Source organism: Brienomyrus brachyistius, chromosome 7 (genome assembly GCF_023856365.1).
Source record: "Brienomyrus brachyistius isolate T26 chromosome 7, BBRACH_0.4, whole genome shotgun sequence".
Lineage (NCBI taxonomy): Eukaryota > Metazoa > Chordata > Actinopteri > Osteoglossiformes > Mormyridae > Brienomyrus > Brienomyrus brachyistius.
This window is the reverse complement of record NC_064539.1, coordinates 26,506,357-26,527,052: the sequence shown is the minus strand read 5'-3', so window position 1 is coordinate 26,527,052 and position 20,696 is coordinate 26,506,357. Positions and strand designations below refer to the sequence as shown.

Below are 20,696 nucleotides of genomic sequence, written 5' to 3'. Positions count from 1 at the left end.
ATTCACTGCCACCTCAAGCACCTGTTCTTAACCGGGGGGGGGGGGGTTCCGTGATGTCACAACTGCAGTGAATTTCCTTTTATTTTATGCCGGAAGGTGGCCTCAGTTTCTGCGGTATGCATCCTTACAAACACAGAAAATAAGCTGGTAAAACTGCTGCATCCCTCTTTGCCTGGTTCCTAAGCCCTCGATCCCTCGTGCATCCAGCACCTGCACCATCCGCTTCTCCGCCATCACAAGCTGTGGTCCGTCGCTGAAAACATTCACCCACTTCAGACCTTCAGATACACATTGTAAATGGACTGACCCTGACTCTCTCTCTATTCAGCTCTATTTCGGGTGACCTGCAGATAATCCAAGCCACATTAGTTCTGGAATCCCTGTTCTTCCACACCACTACCATTCCGGTGTGTCTTCATGCAGGTTAGCCAGACTTCCACATGAACATGTGGATTTCTGCATATGGGCGTACAGCAACTTCACAAATGTCACATCTGAAGAGGATGGGGCTCTACTTTTAGGCCAATGAACTGGGGGCATGTCAAGGAACCTCATTTCACATCAAAGATTCAACAAATCCCTACCCCCCCCTCCCCCCCACGATCAGCTCTACTATGTAACGGCTGCAACTGTTTACAAAAAAGTTTTAAAAAGTTTAAAAATTATTGAGGAACAGAGCTGAGGTTTTATTATATACATAAACTGATGAATATATGTAAATGTTTTTTTTTTTTTTTTTTGCTGGTTTTTCCCTGTAAATAGGTTTGCATATTTTATAGGACTTTTACTTCTACCTACAAAGACTGGGTATACATAAAACTTTAAATACTTTGAAAAAAACATAAAAGAGTAATGAATTCTAAAAACAGGTAGCAAGGTGTTATAGAGCTGTATGGCATGAAAAGACATTTGATCCAGGTATTCCACAGGTCAGTCAGAGAGATCAGTCCAGAGAAAATATGAATCTGTGTGTGCATATCTATTTATTTATTTGTTTGTTTGTTTGTCTTAGCATTTTTAGACCACTGTTTCATGTTCCTTTCAAGCTGCAGAGTGTCCTGGTGAAGCATGTGTCTGCGACCAGACTATGGTATGGGTGCCTGTTGTACAGCGGGTGAGATCACTGTGTAGTCCATCTTACTTTACCCCATCTTACTACAAATACAACTCCTTCAACTACTTCCTTGAAAAAAAGAACTAAGAGTTATCTTCATGAAGAGTTTAAACCCTATTTTAATGTGGCCGAAGATATTTTGAAGAATATCTTCGTGCAGAACACGAAAAACACATAATGCATTAATAAGCTTATTAATTATTTGGTCATTTCTGGCTTGAGATTTCAAACATCCTGAAAGTCTTTTTTTAGAATAATTCACATACATGGATTTGTATTTGGCTGTTTGTTTTACATGTGTATATTTGAAGAAAATCCTTAAATGGTGAAGTTCTATTGGTATAATATTTTTATACATGGAAATTTACACAATCAAATTCACCCACTCCTGAACAGTCAGCTCACAGACCATAGTCTATTACGCCATCATATCTTCTATATATTTCATGGTTGTGTTTAGCCTGTGTTCAGCCTCCTTCTGAAAAACCAAATCAGTTCATAGCTGTTGATATGTAAATCACTTATATTGTCTGATGGAATCTGTCTTTAAAAATGATGTACTGCTTCTCCTATGGATGAGTCCTTGGGCTCCAAACACACACACACATACACACTGTATAGTGTTTACAGGGACAGAAGTATCAAGGAAAAAAAAAGACATTTAAAACCAATCAAATGGGAATGAGACACATGGGGTCTGTGAGCACCATTTGTTGAAACCGCCCACTTGTTACCATGAGAGACGCCTCTTGTGATGTCACTCCAGCCCTCAACCCGCCCTCTCTCTGAACTGCCCATTTCCTTTGGTTCCTGGACTTTTAATGTAATTAACTGAATGGCGCCGCGTCTCAGCTTAGCCCCAAATAAAGCACAGTCTAGAATTAAGCCTCGTCACCCCTTGTGATTTCCTGCAGCACAGAGTGATTCACAGCTAATCACCAGCACAGAAACACAAGCTGCTTATACGTACACATGGTTAAACGAGACTTAAATATCATGTATCTGAAACACACAATTTGAGTTAGCCGTTCATGCCATTAAGATTATTTTTCATATATTGTTTGTTTTAGCATATTTTGAGCAGGTATGTATTTTGTATGCATACAATTCAAGTGCTCCATAGTCTTTCATTAATCCATTAATATTTTAAAAATCAATATTGTCTAATATACACTATATTGCCAAGAGGATTGGGACACCTGCCTTTTCACACACATGAACTTCAATGACATCCCATTCTTAATACATAGGTTTCAATATGGAGTTGGCCCAACCTTTGCAGCTATAAAATCTTCAACTTTTCTGGGAAGGCTGTCCACAAGGTTTAGGAGCGTGTTTATGGGAATTTTTGACCATTCTTCCAGGAGAGCATTTCTGAGGTCAGGCATTGATGTTGGATGACAAGGTCTGGCTCGCAGTCTCTGCTCTAATGCATCCTAAAGGTGTTCTGTCGGGTTGAGGTCAGAGCTCTGTGCAGGCCAGTCAAGTTCATCCACACCAGACTCGCTCATCCATGTCTTTATGGACCTTGCTATGTGCACTGGTGCGCAGTCATATTGGAACAGGAAGGGTCCATCCCCAAACTGTTCCCACAAAGTTGGGAGCATTAAATTGTTCAAAATGGCTTTGAATGCTGCAGCATTAAGAATTCCTTTCACTGGAACTACGGAGTCAAACCCAACCCCTGAAAAACAACCCCACACCATAATCCCCCCTCCAGCAAACTTCAGTCAGGCAAGTGAACACATCTCCACTCCATTAGGTGGCGCCATGCTTTACACCACTGCATCCGATGCTTTGCATTGCACTTGGTGATGTAAGTTTTGGATGTAGCTGCTCGGCCATGGAAACCCATTCCATGAAGTTCTAATCTAATCTGAAAGCCACGTGAAGTTTGGAGGTCTGTAACTTTACTCTGCAGACACTTGGCAACTTCTGCACACTGTGCACCTCAGCATGCGTTGTCCACACTCTGTGATTTTACGTGGCCTACCACTTCGTGGCTGAGTTGCTGTTGTTCCCAACTGCTTCCACATAGTGGTATTTTAACAAACAGTTGATCATGGAATATTTAGCAGCAAGGAAATTTCACAAATGAGCTTATTGCACAGGTTGCATCCTATCATGGTACCATGCTTGAATTCACTAAGGTCTGGAGAGCGACCTGTTCCTTCACAAATATTTGTAGAAGCAGTCTGCATGCCTGGGTGCTTGATTTTATACACCTGTGGATATGGATGTGATTGGAACAGCTGAATTCAATGATTTGGAGAGGTGTCCCAATACTTTTGGCAATATAGTGTACATACTAAAGTCTATAAATCACAGTATGGCAGACCAGTCTTAACTCCTCCCATTTTAGTAACTAGTCAAAACATATTTAATAATGGGGTTTGACTGCCTTACAACAGAATGATCATAATGTTTATAGATCTGTTAGCAACATTCCATTGTAGTGTGCTTCTCCAATTGTATTTGCCATCCTCAGTTAATTCAATTACGTACTTAGTAGCAGATTCTTTTTCCACCTGATCAAACACTGTTAAGGATTTAAGGATTATGAGAAACTGAAATGAGGATCCTCCATGTGAAAGCTGTACTGAATGACACCTTTACTGAAGATCAACCACGTGTTGCTATTTCTTTCTTTGTAATTGTACATCATAAACTGTAATACGACAAAACATACCACAGGGCTTGTTTACATGATCCTTATAGCCTTACCGTGTAGAATTTTTTCTGGATGTCTCTAAACAAAATACCTCAGATGAACTGACCACGTAGTTGCTTGTTTTAATTTATCATTATTTGACCAATTAAATAATTAAGAGCTTGAAGTGATGCAGAAGCGAAGAGTCTCTGAATACCTCATCCTGACACATAAGACTACATGAGCCGGTCATTTTAAATATAGCCAGGAAATGCATGAAATCTGGTGCCTATATAGCAGATTACACAATTACTATATTAATGGTTTTGCTCAAAATGAAGGAAATTATAATTTCTGGGATGCTTCATATTATATTCTGTATTAAAAAAACATGTGAATAAAAACAAGTTTAATGATAATGTTTTGGGTAACAAGGAAAGTCATCAAAAACCATTTCAAGGTAACCAAAAAGAGCACAAACATAATTCACTGATACCATCTTCAGACTTTAGAACACCCAGTGATTTTCAATTAATGAGAAGCACGTACACAAAATGCGTACACAGGTTTAGAGCAAACCCTTGGACTGCTCATTATTTTTCCCTGATAAACGGCAAAGCTGAAAATAAGGACGCAAGTCAATACATGTAGGTGATCAGTTCAAAAGTCTCCAGCACATCTGCAGGCTGCGTGGAGCTTCAGGGCTATAGGCTGCCCGTCTCTGTGTAGCAGACAAGAGGCAGCTGTTCACTGTGACGGGGGGGGGGGGGGGGGGGGGGGTATTTTCTGTGTTAACAGATAAAGAAGATCTCCTCCAGAAGCTGACTCTCCTCTGGGTCCTCCTGCATGCTGTGCTGTGGAGATGGAGGAGGGACAAACGAGGCTGAAGCAGGCATACCCCGCACTCCACTGGCAATGAAAGGCGGCTTCAGACGCTGCTGGGTAAGGAACCCCGTGTAGTCCCTCCCCGAGATGGGGCTCATCACTTCCAGCAATTCAATCAGAGTGGAGTCCACACTGCAAGGTTGCGTGATGCGTAGTGAGCTGCAGGGGCAGTATGAAAAGAAAATCCAGCTTCAGTTTATCACTCAAATTCACATCATAAAGAACTACAGGAAGCACGTCGGCATATTTCATTAGACGCATCGTAGCCAGATGAAATGCCTGTAGATTACATGATGAATTCTTTTAAATTGGCTTTGGGAGAATCAGATCCTTGACATGCGAAGGGAGCCAATTTGAACTAGAATGAGAGCAAGAGATGGAATGTTAACCAGGTCTGTGACCTTAGGGACATTTCGCTGCTGGTCGGCAGGGCCCAGCCAGTAGCGCGGGCTGGATTGGACTTCTCCATGGAGGAAGAGAGGAATTGACTTTTAATCCATTTTTTGATGGCAGAGAACAAGATGACGGACATGTGAAGACTATGGAGCACCAGTAGCAGAAAAAATTGTGGTCTATTATATAAGATTTAAGACGAACAACCCCTTCTAATGCAAGCACAGTCCACTGCTGCATGTAGAGGTAAAACCCAAAAATGTTATATTGTATTGAGAAGCCATCAGCATATCTATCTGTCGCACAATACACAACACTACATCCAGACACAATCTTACATTCATCCCATAATAATCCATAATACGCACTAGCTTTGATTTTCAATGCTTTCTGGGGCCTGCTCAGTACACCTAATGTGCCATTTAATCTGCCATGTAGCATTTAAAATAAATGTCCATGTCTTCTGGGGGCAGAGTGTAACTCTGTAGTAGTTAGGGATCTGTGCTGTTGGGCCCTGGGGCCCTCTGGGGATGACCCTACTCTCTGATCTCTCCTCGTTTGTATGTCTCTTTGCAACAAAGACATCTGCTAAATAACTGCAAATTGCAGAGGTATCCATTACCAACAGCAGAAATACACCAGTCCTGGAGTAGGCTGGCCCAAGAGATTCACCCAGGAATCCTACAAGTCATTACAGGTGCGATGGAAAACACAGAACTTTCTTACAGGCCATCCTGTGGAAATATGCATGAATAAAAAGAGAATGAATAAATAAATGAATAGTAAGATAAAGCTAATAGAGATTCAAACCAGCAGTCTAGCTCCTTGATAAATTATTCAGTAAGTACACAGACGGACAAGCATGTTTCAGATTTAAAACATGAACTCTACAGCCGTGCCGCTCAGATGTTGCTAACACGACTCCCTGCTCATTTTAAGCAGGGCTCATTTGCATTTCGCATTCCTGGATTGCCGGTGATGCAGGGTATGAATATATAAAGGGCTTCCAGAGATAATATGAACACATGAATGCAAAGGCAAGCACACTAACATACCTGCTACTGTATTAGGTCCCATCCCAAAACAAAGATCTGAAAATAAGGTTGATGTGTATAAAACAAAATAAAAAAAATTCCCCCTTTATTCCGGTAGAACTGCACGATTTTCAAAAAATTATTTACTCAGTACAGGGTTATCGATAGAGGTGAAGAAAACGATTTAACAAATCAGGACAGAACAGCATCACCAGACGGCAAATATAGGTGCCAAAGGTTGTAAGCACCAAAAATTAAACAAAGCAAATCTATGTCTGTGGGCATGGCAGTATCAGTGCGGATGGGAGGGACATCAGCCTGGCTCGCTTTCTGAAATTTGAACAATTTGCATTTTTATTTGTTGATTTATTTAACAGACAGCCCTCTCAAACAGCCATCCATCACCAGATGACACAGCCAATATGAATAATGCATCTCCTACAGGGAGCTGGAATCTATAACAAGACAAGGGGTCCACAATTTGAGTGGGGGAGTTCACACCGGGGGAGATTATGGGAGGAAGAATACTGATGGCCCTGGCAGGAAAACATTTAGCCAGGGCGTTTAGTGCTTTCCTCAGGGCTCGGGTTTGTGTGGCCATGAGACAGGATTGCTTTAACAGACACTGCCCTCTTTATGTGCCAGGCATTACTCTCTCCTGTGCTCCGTTCAGCAATCACTGACCTCAGGGTTAGACGGCATCTCACGGGGACCTGCAAGGAGACATTCTAAGCAACTCAAAAAGCTAAACGTCACATCTAAATCCATGTTTATTATAGGGCATCATAACAACAACACTCACAAAAGATAATCCTTTAACTAAAGAGACTATATTTTGTTGCATTTATTATTTGCTTAATTATTACTTTATAAGGGAGATCCAGAGACCTTCAGAAAGCACCTCTCTCATTAAATAGTGGCAGTGATAATACTGGAATAAAAAGAACAAAGCACGTTCATCTACAGCGTTTCTTAAATACTGATTTGCATACACATCACCATATGAAAAGCAGCGGATTCTCCTGTGTTTAGTGGTTTAGTTATTCTTTCTGGTTGTAAGACCTGGCTGACCTTTTAATTTACAGCCCAAACAGTAATATAAAGTTCCAGTGAGGCCACATACATAGCCTGACCGCGTCAATTCCTTCAAAACCTGCACTGACCGCGACAAGATTTTCCAATTGACAGAAGAGTCCGTAGAAGCAAGATGGCAACAAAAAGCTATGATATCTACTGGTTTTAATTCTCAAAACACTTATTCATTTCCTATTGATTAGTCACTTACGTTTGTAAACTTATGGAGAAAAATCTGACATCGATTATGGTGAAGACGACTATTAAAATAAAGTAAATGGGAAGAAAACTATAAACCCATGACGTTCGCTTGCATGTGGTTAAGCTGCCCATCACGATAACACAGGAGAAAACTTGAGAATAAACAAATATGACAACAGAACCATGTGTTCTATTGTAGGAATGAGTCAGCATTGTCAAATGCTGGGCTTTTTCTTAAATTCAAATATTTAAGAATGCACATAATATTATACCTTAATATCAAATAAGTATATGAATAAAAACAAGTATTAGGATTACAGAGTTTGGATTGTGATTTTTAAAATAAAGATATCGGCATTCGCCATAACTGCCCAAGGCAAATACCGTTAAACATTAGTATGCCACTGCATACTGCAGTTGAGTTCACGCTTCAATTTAATTTGTTTCAATTTAATCTATTTACTTTTTAACATTTTACATTCTAAATTTGCAACAAGTAATATTCATTTCCATACAAAATGAGACATTTTGTTCCATACTCCACACACATTTCTCCATGTGTGTCTGGCATGTGGCATTAATTGAATATAATTGGAATAACAACTGACAAAATTCTGTCATAAATGTCCATTCTTATACTATAGCAGCTGCCATTCTGACTGCAGCTGTATCAAGCACTATGTATGCAGTCTGCTAACATAAGTCAATCTCTATAAAAACATATTTTTATATTTGTCACTTCTGAGGATGCCCTTTGTGTGTGTGTGTGTGTGTGTGTGTGTGTGTTTGCATAGACCACATTTGAGGACCAAATTGTCCCCAAAGTGTAGTAAAACATGAAATTTCCCTACTTTTGGAGACTTTTTCGAGGTTCCCACTTGGATAATCTCAGTTTTATAAAAATCTGTGAATGCAATTAAAAAAAAGTGAAAATGCTAAAAAAAGTCTTGTATTTGGGTTGGTTACTCATGGTTAAGGTTAGGGATGGGTAGGGGTTAAGGGTGTCATGATTGGGATCAGGGTTTATCCCATAGAAATGAATGGACGGTCCCCATTTAGATAGGTACACCGACATGGGTGTGTGTGTGTGTTTGGCAGTGAGCATTAGATACGGTGTTTATAACAGTTAAGCCCAATACCCAGCAGACCTATGGAACACGGCCTTCAGCGGTTACCCTGCTCAGGGGTGGAGGAGGAGGAAATGATACATTTATCAGTATTAAATATCCCAAAATGCCCAGCCAGTGGTTGGAAGGGCTGCAGCTCACAGGTCTTTGCCAGCCCGCTTGGCCTTCCAGCATCTGCTGTGAAGAAGCCCTTAAAAATGACACACTGCAATGATCTTCCAACCCGCCCCCCCCCTCCCGCCCCGCCCCCGTAATGAATAATGCAGCACTGAACCACTGTAAACCACAATCTGATATTAATCACACACCGTTAAATAAACGGAATTTCTTCAGCACTTATTGGAAGGAACCACGTTGTGTGGCTGGTATTCTGAGCTGGAGCAGTGCAGCCAAGGCCTGGGAGGTGATTAGCCTTTGAGGGCCGTTTCCATATAGCCACAAGGGGGCGGAAGTGCAGGGACAGTTACCGTAATCTGCTGAGAAACACATCACTGTACTAGGCTTGTATTTTACATCCGGACAGAAAATGGTAAAAGGTAACATGTATGGAAAACCTAGAATACAGGGTCAGATCCTGGCAAGTCAATTGCTTCCAGATTGGGAAAACGCATCAACTGCTTGTAATTCTTTATTTATTGTTACTCAAACATACTTTTTTCCTACATGTAAACCAAAATACCATTTAAAACTATTGTAGAATAATAAAAATGCTGCAACAATCAAAAGGAATGTTTTCTAATACTCAATCCGGAAAATCACAGGAGAAAAGTACTGCAGAGTAAAAAAAGAGAAACTGCATTACAGACACCTCACTCTTATAGTAATTACCAGTGCAGGGGGAATGGGTAGAGAGGTAAAGGTAATACATTACCTCTGCCTTTCTTTCAGAGAGACATGCAGCAGATTATGATTCATCCTCATCACTGGAGGAGGGATTCGGCCTATTCAATTACAGCCACTGCTGGACTCGAGTCGGCAGTTAATGGCACCTTGAGGCTGCCAGGCAGCTCCATAGCAAAGCCCTCATTGGCCCCATCAGATGGCTCCACCCACCACTGCATTCACAGCTTGCACATTGTCTTTATCCCTCATTCTCCCCTCTTTCAGATACACCAGCATCTTTCATAACCGAAGCTGCACTGGAGAAAATCAGTCAGCTGCAAACGGTAGCACGCCACACTACGCACTTTGTTGATCTGCTTGGAATACTAAATGTACTTACATGAGAACTACAACGCCTGCAGTGAGGCAGGCACTAGATTTCAATAGGTCTTACCGCACAAGAGTACTTAATAAAACCCTATTTTAGGGACCAGTTGATGACTCACTGCAGTATAAAAGAGGAAACAGGGTTTCATCCGTTTTACAAAGAAGGAGAACTTTTTAATGCAGCTTATGGATGGTCTTCAAACTCAAGTAAAGCCTGTGTGTGAAGTAACAATACTAATCACCGAGCAGCCGGGCCTTCAGGTACATAATCATACCAAAAGTACAGCATGTACAGCTCTCCGAGCAGAACGGAAGGCATCTCTAACGTAACGGGGAAAGTTTTTTGGCGTAGAAGTGATTCTACACTTCACTCTTGTTCACTATTCTACAACAGGCACCATCACAACAAGGTGCAAAGCCCTGTTGGTTCAGCAGTGCAATGAAGGGTTAGCTTTTATTTAGGCGGCAGCTCTGATCGATATCTTCACCTGCACCGACGATTTGCAGAGTGAGGCCAGAGCGGGAATTGTGGGTACTTACCGGCTGCGGGGGGTCTTATCCACTGCAGAAGGAACAGACTGGAGCTGGACACTGGACTCCACAGTGGAGGGGGCAGCATGCTCAGTGGGCAAGGTCACGGCCCCTGAACATCCCATAAGATACTGCGTTACTGCGTGGCTAGTCATTTAAAGGGGAATTTCAAGCAGAAAAGGGAGGAAATCCCAGGAACACAGTGGAGGCGAGTTTACACAGATGAAAACAAATTGTTTCCTGGAGTGAATCAACCTCTGACATCAGTATATTACAGTTTTGTTCTGATTCATGTTAAATCAGAACAAAACCCTGAAGCATTAAATTTATGCACCAGGCAAACATCATTATTTTCCTGATCTCAACAACCAGCATACGCACTCCTGAATGACTTCCATCAATCAATGTTTACATAAATTCCCATTACAGGAAACGTGGCAGGCACTGTATGAAAACTTCTCAGTGTCAGTGCATTCAGTTTCACCGAAAAATAATCAGATGCTCTGGGCTCTACAGAGCATTCTTACATTTTTGTTTCTAACTGTTGTACAGTTCTCAGGAACTGTTTCATGATCACAGTAGGGTGCACATTTTCCTGAAATGGAGCGGCAGCTAGGAATCCAGAAAGACAGGAGTAAAGTAAATCTGCAGTGTAAATCTTAGGATCTGCATGTGCTTCAACGTCAATTAAAGGGCCAATTACAGCAAAGTAATATGTATGGCTTGTCACGCCGCTCTGTACTTACCCCCTGAATGCAGAGACTGGTCCAAAGGGTGGGACATGGCGCCTTTGTCAGTGGCTGGCTGCCCTGCTGTGCCAACAGGCAAAACCCGGACATCCACCTGACAGCTCAAATCACTGCAAACACAGAGCAAGGCCTTCCATGAAATAATCACAAAAATGTCCGCACACTCCCCCCCCCCCTTTTCCTTCATCCCCATCTAATTCCTCATAGCTACACTGAAGCCTGGAATTCCTGTGAAAGGACCCCCCCCCCCAGATAAGCCCCCGCAGCTAAAAGCCCAGCAGCTCACAGGCTGAAGAGACTCTGAATTATTCAGCACTGCTTTGTCAGGCAGGATTCCTTCAGGGAGAAAACTCATTTTAAACACCTTTAATTCCCCCTAATTATGCCGGAGCGGAGCATTAATCAAGTGCTGGGCGACATGAAGCAATGACAGCCTGTCAGAACGCTGACTTCTTCACTAAGCTGGGGAGAGAAGCCCACACACCAGCAGCACTGAGCACGTGCGGACAGGAGACAGGCGTCGGGCACAGTGCGGACGCGCCCGATTACACACGCAGGTTGCCACACCAAAACCCTCTTCTTGCTGTTCCTGACACCATACTAAACAACAGAGGTATATTTCTGTCCCTTCGACTAAAACGTGTTCATAACAGAACTGGCTGTTTGTGTTTGCTAGACTTAACAAGCAGTGTAGGACAGCTGTGCTCAGAAATGTAGTTTGTGAAAAGGCGTGACGGCATGCGGCGTGCAGACATTCGCCGTCTTACCCGCGTGGGGTGTTCTGCTTCTGCAGCTCCAGCCCATTCGAGACACTGTCGGATCCCCCCACTGGAACATCTGGCAACCTGGGGTACGGTGAGACTAGAGGTGATGCCGACAGAGCCATCCTCATGGCTGCAATGAGGTAACAAACCTGCGCTTACCTGCTGTGCTCCAGGCGAGACTGACGCAGCCGCTGCCTCTGTTGGAGTAAGCGTTCTTCCTGCTGAGTTAAGCAAGCCTGAAGCCGCTCACGCTCCACCTCCAGCTCCATCTTCTGCAGCAGGAGACGGTTCCTCCTCTCTTTCCAGTCTTCCTGGCCAGCAGGGGGTGCTGTGGCCGCCACCTCACTTGAGCTTGGCCCCCCGTCCTCTAGCCTCATCTCACAAGGAGAACAGAAAGAACCGCACATCTCTTTGGTGCTCCTGGAGTCCACAGTGACAGACCCTGCACACTTGAAGGTTCCTGGATGTTGAGGTCCTTGTCTTACTCCTTGAGGACCAGTGACTTGGGATGCTCTCTCAGCTGGGTCACTGGGCTGGTAGCTACTGGCAGGGTGCTGGGTGGGAGTGTCAGTCCTGGAGCTTCTCTGCCCATCTCCTTTTACTGCGTCATGGTTAGAGAGACCCAAGTAGGAGCAGTCATGCCCCCCCGGTCTCCGTGGACCGGCAGGAACAAATTCATCAGTGCTCACCTGCTGAAGAGGTTAAAGAAAGAGGAGTCTGCAGTCATGCGGAGCAGACCTGTAATGGACAATGTTTCAAACCACACCAGTAAAACATCCAGCTTCTTAAAAGGATACCAGTGTAACGTGCCCCAACCATCAACAGCAACATCACCATCCATTCGCCCGCCATATTTCACATTATAACCCTTCATGATGAAACAGATTCTACTTAATACACCAAATATAACGCATTAACTGCATAGAAGACAACAAGATATTGACTGAGTAGAGACTGCGGCGCATTAATGGATGCATTACTACATTGGTGCATGACGATGACATGTCCACTGACAACCGGATACTTCAGGGCGGCAAATCTTGGCCAAAGCAAAATACTTGGGTAATTGCTGCCTATAAGCAGAACAGCAGCAACATTCCTTTGTTCAGAAAACACAGCAGCAGAAATGACGAAAGCAGGAATGAATCTGTATAAGAACTCCTTTGAATAACAGCCCTCCAAGCAAATAACGTAATATAATAATAATGAATAATAAAAAACCAAAAAAAAAATAAATCACTTAGTCTTTATCTTTGAATAAAATAAATGAGCAGCATGGTATGCATAAAAAATAAATCTTAGCAAATTCACCAAAAAAAAAGGATTGGTACATTTAAAATGCTTTAAGATATTCAAATTAGAGACCACGAACATCACCGACAGTCAACCACCCTGCAGAAGCTAAGGACAGCGGGGCCTGATGAGAAGGAGGAAGAGACAGCAGACAGCAATCAGCCTCGGCCAGAGTCGATGGGTACCGACAGAATCATCAGGCTGAGGAGTCACAGATCGAGGCTAACAAAGGACTGGATGAGTACAAATCACTGCTGGCATTCCGCAGCTCCACAACAGGGAGTGAATCTCAGTGCAGGCTTGAGTCATCAGCAGTGCAGCCACTGAAACAAACTTGTGCCCACACAGGAAAGAAAAAAAGAAAGGAAGGAGGCTTTGTGACGAGCAGCTTATGGCCGGCGGTCACTGACTGCTGTACACAGGACGCCCCCAATGCCCAGAGCTCCCCCAGAAAACACATGTATCATCATTAACATTAACAGCAAGCCAGGCCATTAGCGACTCAGTGTCCTCCTCTAGTCACTGCAGCACTGCGTGGCCCTGAGCACCTGAGTCATTAGCATGGGCCAGCAGCAGGCTGACAGGACACTGATTAAGCGCAGGGTCCACTGCTTTAACTGCCATCTCCTGGGCTGCCTCAGCATCAGCAGGAGCGGAAAGCTGCCACGCCTCTAGTGTATCTCTCGAGGTTAATTCACGTGATTTTGTTTTTTTTTTTACGGTGTGACTGTTTAATCTACATGACTTTGACACATAACATTCAGGCCTACAAGAAGATATAAAAAAAAATCTAAAATTTAACCAAATGAAAATACGTATTTTGTCTTGTACAGCAACAAGCAGAAAACTATACTTCTGCAATACTAATGACTCACTCATGCTCTGCTCTTTTATAGGCAAAGTATGGATTAATGTAACTGATTCTAATGCATTTATATCTTACTGTTCTTGGCCTATAAAATACAGCACATTTCTCACTTTGAAATATACATGGAGAAATTACCTGTTCTTTATTACATTTGTGCTTATTTGCGCATCCTCATCCCCGATTTGTTGCATCCCCCCATGCATCCGTCACCTACCCCGCAACTATAGCATAAGAATTTCACTGTGTTCCAACAAACAAGTGGCAATAAAACTTGAAATCTGAACTAAAAGTGCCCAAATGATCAGCCCGTCAAACACAAAGGCTGCACTGGAGCAACTAATGGCCCCGGAAAGTGAGCTGAAGCGGAGCTCACCTTGCGCTGGGAGCATGACTGGCTGAGCTTCTCATGCTCTTGGGACAGATACTGCTGGTAGAGTGACAGCAGCTCCTGACACTCGCGATACTGCTGCTGCAGGCCTGGAGAGCAAGTTAAGGAGACGGGATGCGGAGATGCTACGTCAGAAACCTGCAAGCAGACAATCCAGCGCACGCTGGACCAAAGCTGGCGCCATCCACCATGTTCATGATGGTCTGGCAGCATTCCCAGACAGCCTGGGACATGAGGCACAGCACACCTCGTATGGGAGGCCTGGGAATTTAGGAACCAATTTACAAGAACTTCTTGCAGCCACAAACAGGGAAAAGCTACAGAATAAGAGCAGGATTTACACCTGAAGGGTGTCAGTGCTGTTTGTGACATCAGCCTCATTCACTCCTTCCAGTTTACCTAGAGAAACTCCCCAAAAGGCAAATAACACATTCAGAAGTTTGTCCTTACGAGATAAATGCATTACAACGTATGACCTTTCAGGAGGGGGGACACAGTGATGTCCCTTCGGGGGGGGGGGGGGGGGGGGGGGGACACTTTGCAGATTGCTCCTGACTCTCACTTGACCCAGACAATCAGGAAGCAGTAGATAAGGATCTTCCAGAAGCACAAAGATTCAACCAATTCAGAAAGACAGCGCTTGCAAACCCATGATGTCCAATTAACCTGAATGCATCCAATGAAAGATCTTGACCAATACTGTAAAGCAAAACCCTAGCTTGCATAAAATACACTGTATATATTTATGCAGACAAGTCGATTCAGACACATTAAGCACAAATATAAACGAAAACATCAATGTGAAGATTCACATAACATCGTGGTGTGGAACAACTGGACGATAACCGATAACATTTTTCCAGATTACCAAACCAACTGGCATTTCCCTGGAAGCAGGCTAGTCATAGGGTTACCGGAACGTTACATCAGGAAAAAGCGAGAATTACCTTCCTCTCCATCCAAAAATACCAAAAATCAACTTGCACTCACAATTGCATGACAGGAATTGTCAACGTGATTCACTTCTCTGTCAGTAGACCCAGAAGTAATGCAGTCTAATCCATGGAGGAATAAAAAAAAAACACAAAAAGAATATTTTATTGCAGCTTGGACAAAGCTATGAAAAATCATATGGGGCTTGAAATTGGGGTTCAGGCTGAATACAACCACTGGTGTGAAGTGGCGTGCGGTAAGATGATGCGGGGTTGAACATTACAGTTTGAATATTCTTCAATGAAAAGGATAAGCTTTAGGATCAATGACTAACAAATTATGGACAACCTTCAAGAAATACATTTACAATAATTTTACAAAATAATGAAAATGAAATGTGGAATAAAATTATTTAATCTAGACTTGGCCTCACGTCTATCGAGTGAACAGTCAGACTTGTGCTGTAGATGTTAAATGCTTCTTGATGTATTATTAACCATTCTGCTATTTCACTGTTTTATATTAGCATCTGTAAACTAGAAGCTGCAATGCAAAGCTTTAACGATGCAATATCATTGCAATAACTCTCAGCACACTGCAACAGAACAGCTCTGAAGTTCGTCCTGGAAAGCCAAGTGCAGGACAGATAACCCAAATTTAATTCTTCGTGTAAATTCGCACTATTGCTCGATGCAGAACAAAAATAATGATTTTATAAAGACAGATTTATCCCCCAGATAACCCCAATCTGTGTAGACAAGATGGAACTTATTGTTAAGAAATTATAGGCCTTCTTTACAGGAATCTTTAAAGCGGTTTCCCTTTGGTGTCCCCATAACCTTTAAAAACTATACTCAATCCTACTTTAAAGACCACACAGCTTTCATCATCATCATCATCATCATCTCCAAAGGGTCCTTTCATATGATTTATCAAATGTAATAGATTTTAAAAGTTTCACACAAACGCCAAGTTCAGAACTTAAGTGCATTCGAGTTGAGAATTCATAATTTGAGCTTTGATGCCAATTGTGTAATTATCTGGCTGCAATTTCTCCTCGATGTTTCAGTGAATGGACAGACAAATTACGACAGCCAAATCCCCTGAATCAAAATGAATCCACAAAAAATTAGTTGGATCTCGGCAGTTTCAAAAACTGTGAAATGTTTTTGGGAAGTTCAGCTTTTTTTTTTTTTTTTTTAACTAGAATTATAAACTACATATATCGGGAACTGACTGATATATGGAATATCAGTCAATTCCCAGTTCATGCTTATTAACATACCCACTATTTTGAAAATGTTTAGTAGCCGTTTTGGAAGAATAGAGCATACTTCACATTACACTGTTAATTTAAAACCAACCACACAAACAGTGGTAAAGAACCAACGACCTTAAAATATACATTATCCTTCATAATTCTGGGTATGAAGTGCTGGCATACAGAAACCTAAAGTAAAACCATTCAGCCTTATTCATGGTTAACCTTAACACTAACAGCCAAGAGATCACGGCAATGAATTCAGAAAAATCTTCCCGAATCCAGAACCTATGGCCAATTTACTTAAAAAAATAGCCCAATACCGTTTTCACAAGGTATCTAGCCTTCACAGGGCAGCTTTGCATTCCTGGGCATTCTTAAGAGGAAAATAAAAGAAAGAAAGAAAAACACTGCCCTCTAGTGTCATGAGGAATGGAAGACACACTTTGCCTTCCCCCCAAGCAAGAACCCAGATATTTACTTAATACAAATATTAACGGAAGGCAAGAATTGGTGCACCGGCATAAAAACTAACGATGTGACTCTCCCAATTACAAAAGTTTGCACTGGATACAATATGGGGATGATTCAGGATGCATATATGTGACCCGTCGCCAAATGAGTCTTAAGTCGCACTGGTAGAACTGCACCCATAAGACTCATTTCGTGGTGATGGGTCACATATATAATTATTCGTAATATATCATTATGAATATACAAGTATAAATATTATACAAATGTGATCACTATTTTATGGCCAATAATTCTATATTAAGATCGATTCCCCTTCTCTAATCCGTTTCTGTATTTGTACCATATTAAGTTGCACGGCATCATATTCCTTTGCATCGCATCGTGTCGAATTGCACTGCATCACAACAGGGGTGAATCATATATATATCGCATTAGCAGCTGCTTCACTTGTATCTTTAATGTATCAGATCATTGGCAATGCATCGAGATGCGTATCGCATCGGCCTCAGTAATGGAAGCGCACAAACGTAATATATATGCTTCCTTATAAAGGTTCCTGGCCTCTTTTTCAGTCCATATGCAATGCTAATAAAACTGTCCCTTCTATGAAACATATGAAAGAAAATAAGCAAAGCCACAAAAATTTGCATAAAAGTCAATCACTGAGAGCTTCACAAAGCTAGAATTTATCCCTCAGCCGCCATTCGGAAACCACTCGAATCTGAAACCAATGCACAAAAGTCAGCTGCAAAGAGGACAAAGTCATGAGCAATAGGGAACCAGTAACACGAGTTGATCAGTCATCTTTCACATACATCCAGACGGATTGAGGTTTGGAGAAAGCAAACTCGTAGGGGTGTCCATAATGGTATGGCCAGTCATCTTATTAGTGTCATTAATTCTGATGATTGCTCTGCATAACCATATAACGGCCAAGGAACACAAGGCCTTCCTGTGGGACAGGGCGCACACGATGATGCAGTCACTGTTCCATCAGGAACGTCACGATGATGCAGTCACTGTTCCATCAGGAACCTTCCATATTCCATGATGATAATGACCCCACATACGCTGCTAAAAATCGAAAACTGGTTTCATGGAAACCAGGAAGTAACCAAGCACTGTCTGTGACCTTCCCATTCACCGGACCAAAACACCTCTGAACCTAAACTGCAAGTTCTAAAGCACGGAGAACAGAGCATACACCCACCTCCTCAATCCCTCAATGAACTGCAGGCTTTTATTTTTGAAGAATGTTCCAATATCCCACTACATACAGATCAAGATTTCAAGGACTGAAGCTGTTCTGAATGCAAAAGGGAAGTCAAACTCCTTATGAGGTGCTTGAGAATATATTTTTAGGTGTTTCCATTAATCTGCCCGGCCCTCTCCTAGATATGTTACAGTTATGAATGTACTTCCGTAACATCTGTACAAGAGGTGTGCACGATACGAAATCACATTATTCCATACGTTTCCAGTCATCAATTTCATCCAGCCGTAGCTGCGAACAGCGTGATGAATACATGTACCACTATGAGAAACATCCAGCAGTGGAATATATATTTAACTGTTAATGTATGCCTGTGATGGATACTGGTACCATTGTGACAAGCGCAGTAATATCAACCTAGGTATTTTATATAAAATATTCTACTTTTTGTGAATTTTTGAAGTCATTTTCAGGTTTCCCACAATTGTAAGTTGCATGCGGAATAATTCAGTTCTCTAAAACTATGGCACAAACACAAATCAGTGTTTTAAAAGCAGGCGGAAGACCAGCGTTAGGCCCAGCAGTTAGCATGACTGCAGCATGGTTACCCTGTATGACCGAGAAGGATACTTTGCCGTTCCTGGACAATGAGCTGGTTCTGTTCCTCAAGCTGTTGGATTTTCCTCTCAAAAGATTCTTGTTCATCATGAAGCCTCTGCATTGTCTCGTCCTTCTCCTCAGTCACCCTGTGGAGAGGATACCCATCCACATGTTTTAAACATGCTCAGCATGTGTCAACAAGGGCCATATGCAAGAATACCCAAGCCCAGTATACAATCACTTCTCACTGCAGCCCTCTGAGACTGAGCCGTCACCTTGCCAGTTCCTGGATGAGGTTGGCAATACGACGCTTGTCTTCAGGGCAGAGGTCCTTGAGACAGGCACGGCTCTTGGCTTGGTCTGCTTCAGCCTGCAAAAAAAAAAAAAACGAGGGGAAGGCCAGTTATTTAAAAAAAAAACAGCCTGAGCGCAGCCCACTGAATAGGAAATGAATAATAAAGAGACCACAGTTATTTTTGAACGGTGGAATTCTCATTTGAAGCTGTAATATAGAAAACAGAAGCAAGTACCACACATCTATCAGAATTACACAAAACTTTAGGACAATAGCAATGATAAGACACATTATAGTGGCAACCCTGCAAAACACTTGAAATTGTAGGCAATGTAAAACAAAAAACACTTCAAATACATGAACCAAAGCAATAATAAATGTAATCAATAAACACACATGAACACATTGTCAGCACTACACTGTGCACTGATCCAGTAGAGACACCAGTGAAGATTACACTTACCAGCTCCGTGCTGGGGACAGCAGGGGGCAGGAAACGGCTGTCAGCTCGAGACTGGACCGCAGACATCGCTGAGGGAGTAGCATAGACAGGGGAGCCCTTAGCCTTGTGTTCAGGGGCCACGCAGAGCTTCCTCTTTGCACTGCTGCCAGCTACTGCATTTCTGTCCACTTTGCTTGGTTTCATCTTCCCCTTTCTGTCAAGACCACACCTTGATCCCTCCTTCATTCCCATAATCTTTTCTCTGCTCACACCTATGATACACACATACATCATAGTAGCAGGTCAAGGAATACAAAACAGAAGTAGAAAGCAAAACATAGTGGTTGGTGAAGTATGGCAAGACTTTTGCCCGTTTCATTGGACAGACACACTCAAATTACGTGACTGCCCCCTTGTGGGCAAAAATATTCAAAAAGCGTATTTTGAATATTCGGGCTTTACACGTGCACAAACGATGAAAATATAACATGTACACAGTTCAACGTTTTATCGTTTTACTCATCACTCACCAGGTACGAATACCACGGGCTGATCTTCGTCTGACGCTATGAATTTCCATCTTAAGGACATGTCAGGTGTCGCGTTTGTACACATAAAAACATCGCAATAGGGGTCGAAATTCTACAAAGTTAAACCGATTAGTATTCTCTTCATTACATTAAAGGAAATATATTCTTTTAAGATTATTATTTTAAGACATTTTTCTGCCTCTATGACTACCAATGAATAAAGAAATATACCATAGATAGCAAAAACAAAATAAAGTAAAAATAATACATTTATTGTTTAACAAGTAAGCCGTGTCAGGATGTCATTCTACATAAAACGCAAAGTTTTATAAAGTTTCATAAGCCTGTGCAAAATGTCAGAGCTTGTTACTTCTCATCCATTACAGTTGACTTAATAGCAAGCTAATCACTTATTGAGTACATATGTTATACAGCCAGGTCCTGTCATTGCTAATACATAATGAATTCGTAACAGCACTATTGGCGATTACAATTATTTATCACAGTATACAAGTGAAAAGGATACTATCCCTAATCCAGAAAATCCCACCGTTACGATTCCAACCGGTTACATCCGCCATATTGAAACAACCGCCACTCCCATCAAGCCAAGCGGTGTGCGGAACATGTAGCACCGCCTCTCTTACAAGATTTGATTCGTTAACGGA

At 42.2% G+C, this 20,696-nt stretch overlaps 1 protein-coding gene and 1 long non-coding RNA gene across 4 annotated transcripts; one reads left to right on the top strand and one right to left on the bottom strand.

Moving 5' to 3' along the window:
* The first annotated feature begins 6 nt into the window (after nucleotides 1-6).
* Nucleotides 7-7,519, top strand: LOC125746194 (uncharacterized). Its single transcript, XR_007398874.1, has 3 exons — nucleotides 7-1,114; nucleotides 4,563-4,706; nucleotides 5,163-7,519. It is a non-coding gene; the product is annotated as an uncharacterized LOC125746194 (long non-coding RNA).
* Nucleotides 4,528-20,665, bottom strand: kiaa1328 (KIAA1328 ortholog). 3 transcript variants are annotated; one of them, XM_049019898.1, is made up of 11 exons: nucleotides 20,555-20,665; nucleotides 20,029-20,064; nucleotides 19,520-19,770; nucleotides 19,037-19,131; nucleotides 18,792-18,907; nucleotides 14,266-14,369; nucleotides 11,891-12,420; nucleotides 11,735-11,812; nucleotides 10,965-11,077; nucleotides 10,228-10,330; nucleotides 4,528-4,808 (listed from the first exon to the last, which is right to left on the bottom strand). In XM_049019898.1, the coding sequence occupies exons 1-11, from the start codon at nucleotides 20,607-20,609 to the stop codon at nucleotides 4,556-4,558; spliced, it is 1,734 nt and encodes a 577-aa protein (XP_048875855.1). In that variant the 5' UTR covers nucleotides 20,610-20,665; the 3' UTR covers nucleotides 4,528-4,555. The 3 variants fall into 3 exon arrangements, with proteins under 3 accessions (XP_048875855.1, XP_048875856.1, XP_048875854.1); XM_049019899.1 differs by having other exon boundaries at nucleotides 11,891-12,423; nucleotides 19,520-19,587; XM_049019897.1 differs by having other exon boundaries at nucleotides 11,891-12,423; nucleotides 20,555-20,664.
* Nucleotides 20,666-20,696: the final 31 nt, after the last annotated feature.

Coding starts and splice junctions, on each gene's coding strand:
- kiaa1328 (XM_049019897.1), bottom strand. CDS start 20,609: ATGGCGGATGTAACCGGTTGGAATCGTAACGGTGGGATTTTCTGGATT. Junction 19,132..19,519: donor CTGTCCCCAGCACGGAGCTG/GTAAGTGTAATC, acceptor TTTTTTTTGCAG/GCTGAAGCAGACCAAGCCAA. Junction 10,331..10,964: donor CCAGTCTCTGCATTCAGGGG/GTAAGTACAGAG, acceptor TGGGATGTTCAG/GGGCCGTGACCTTGCCCACT.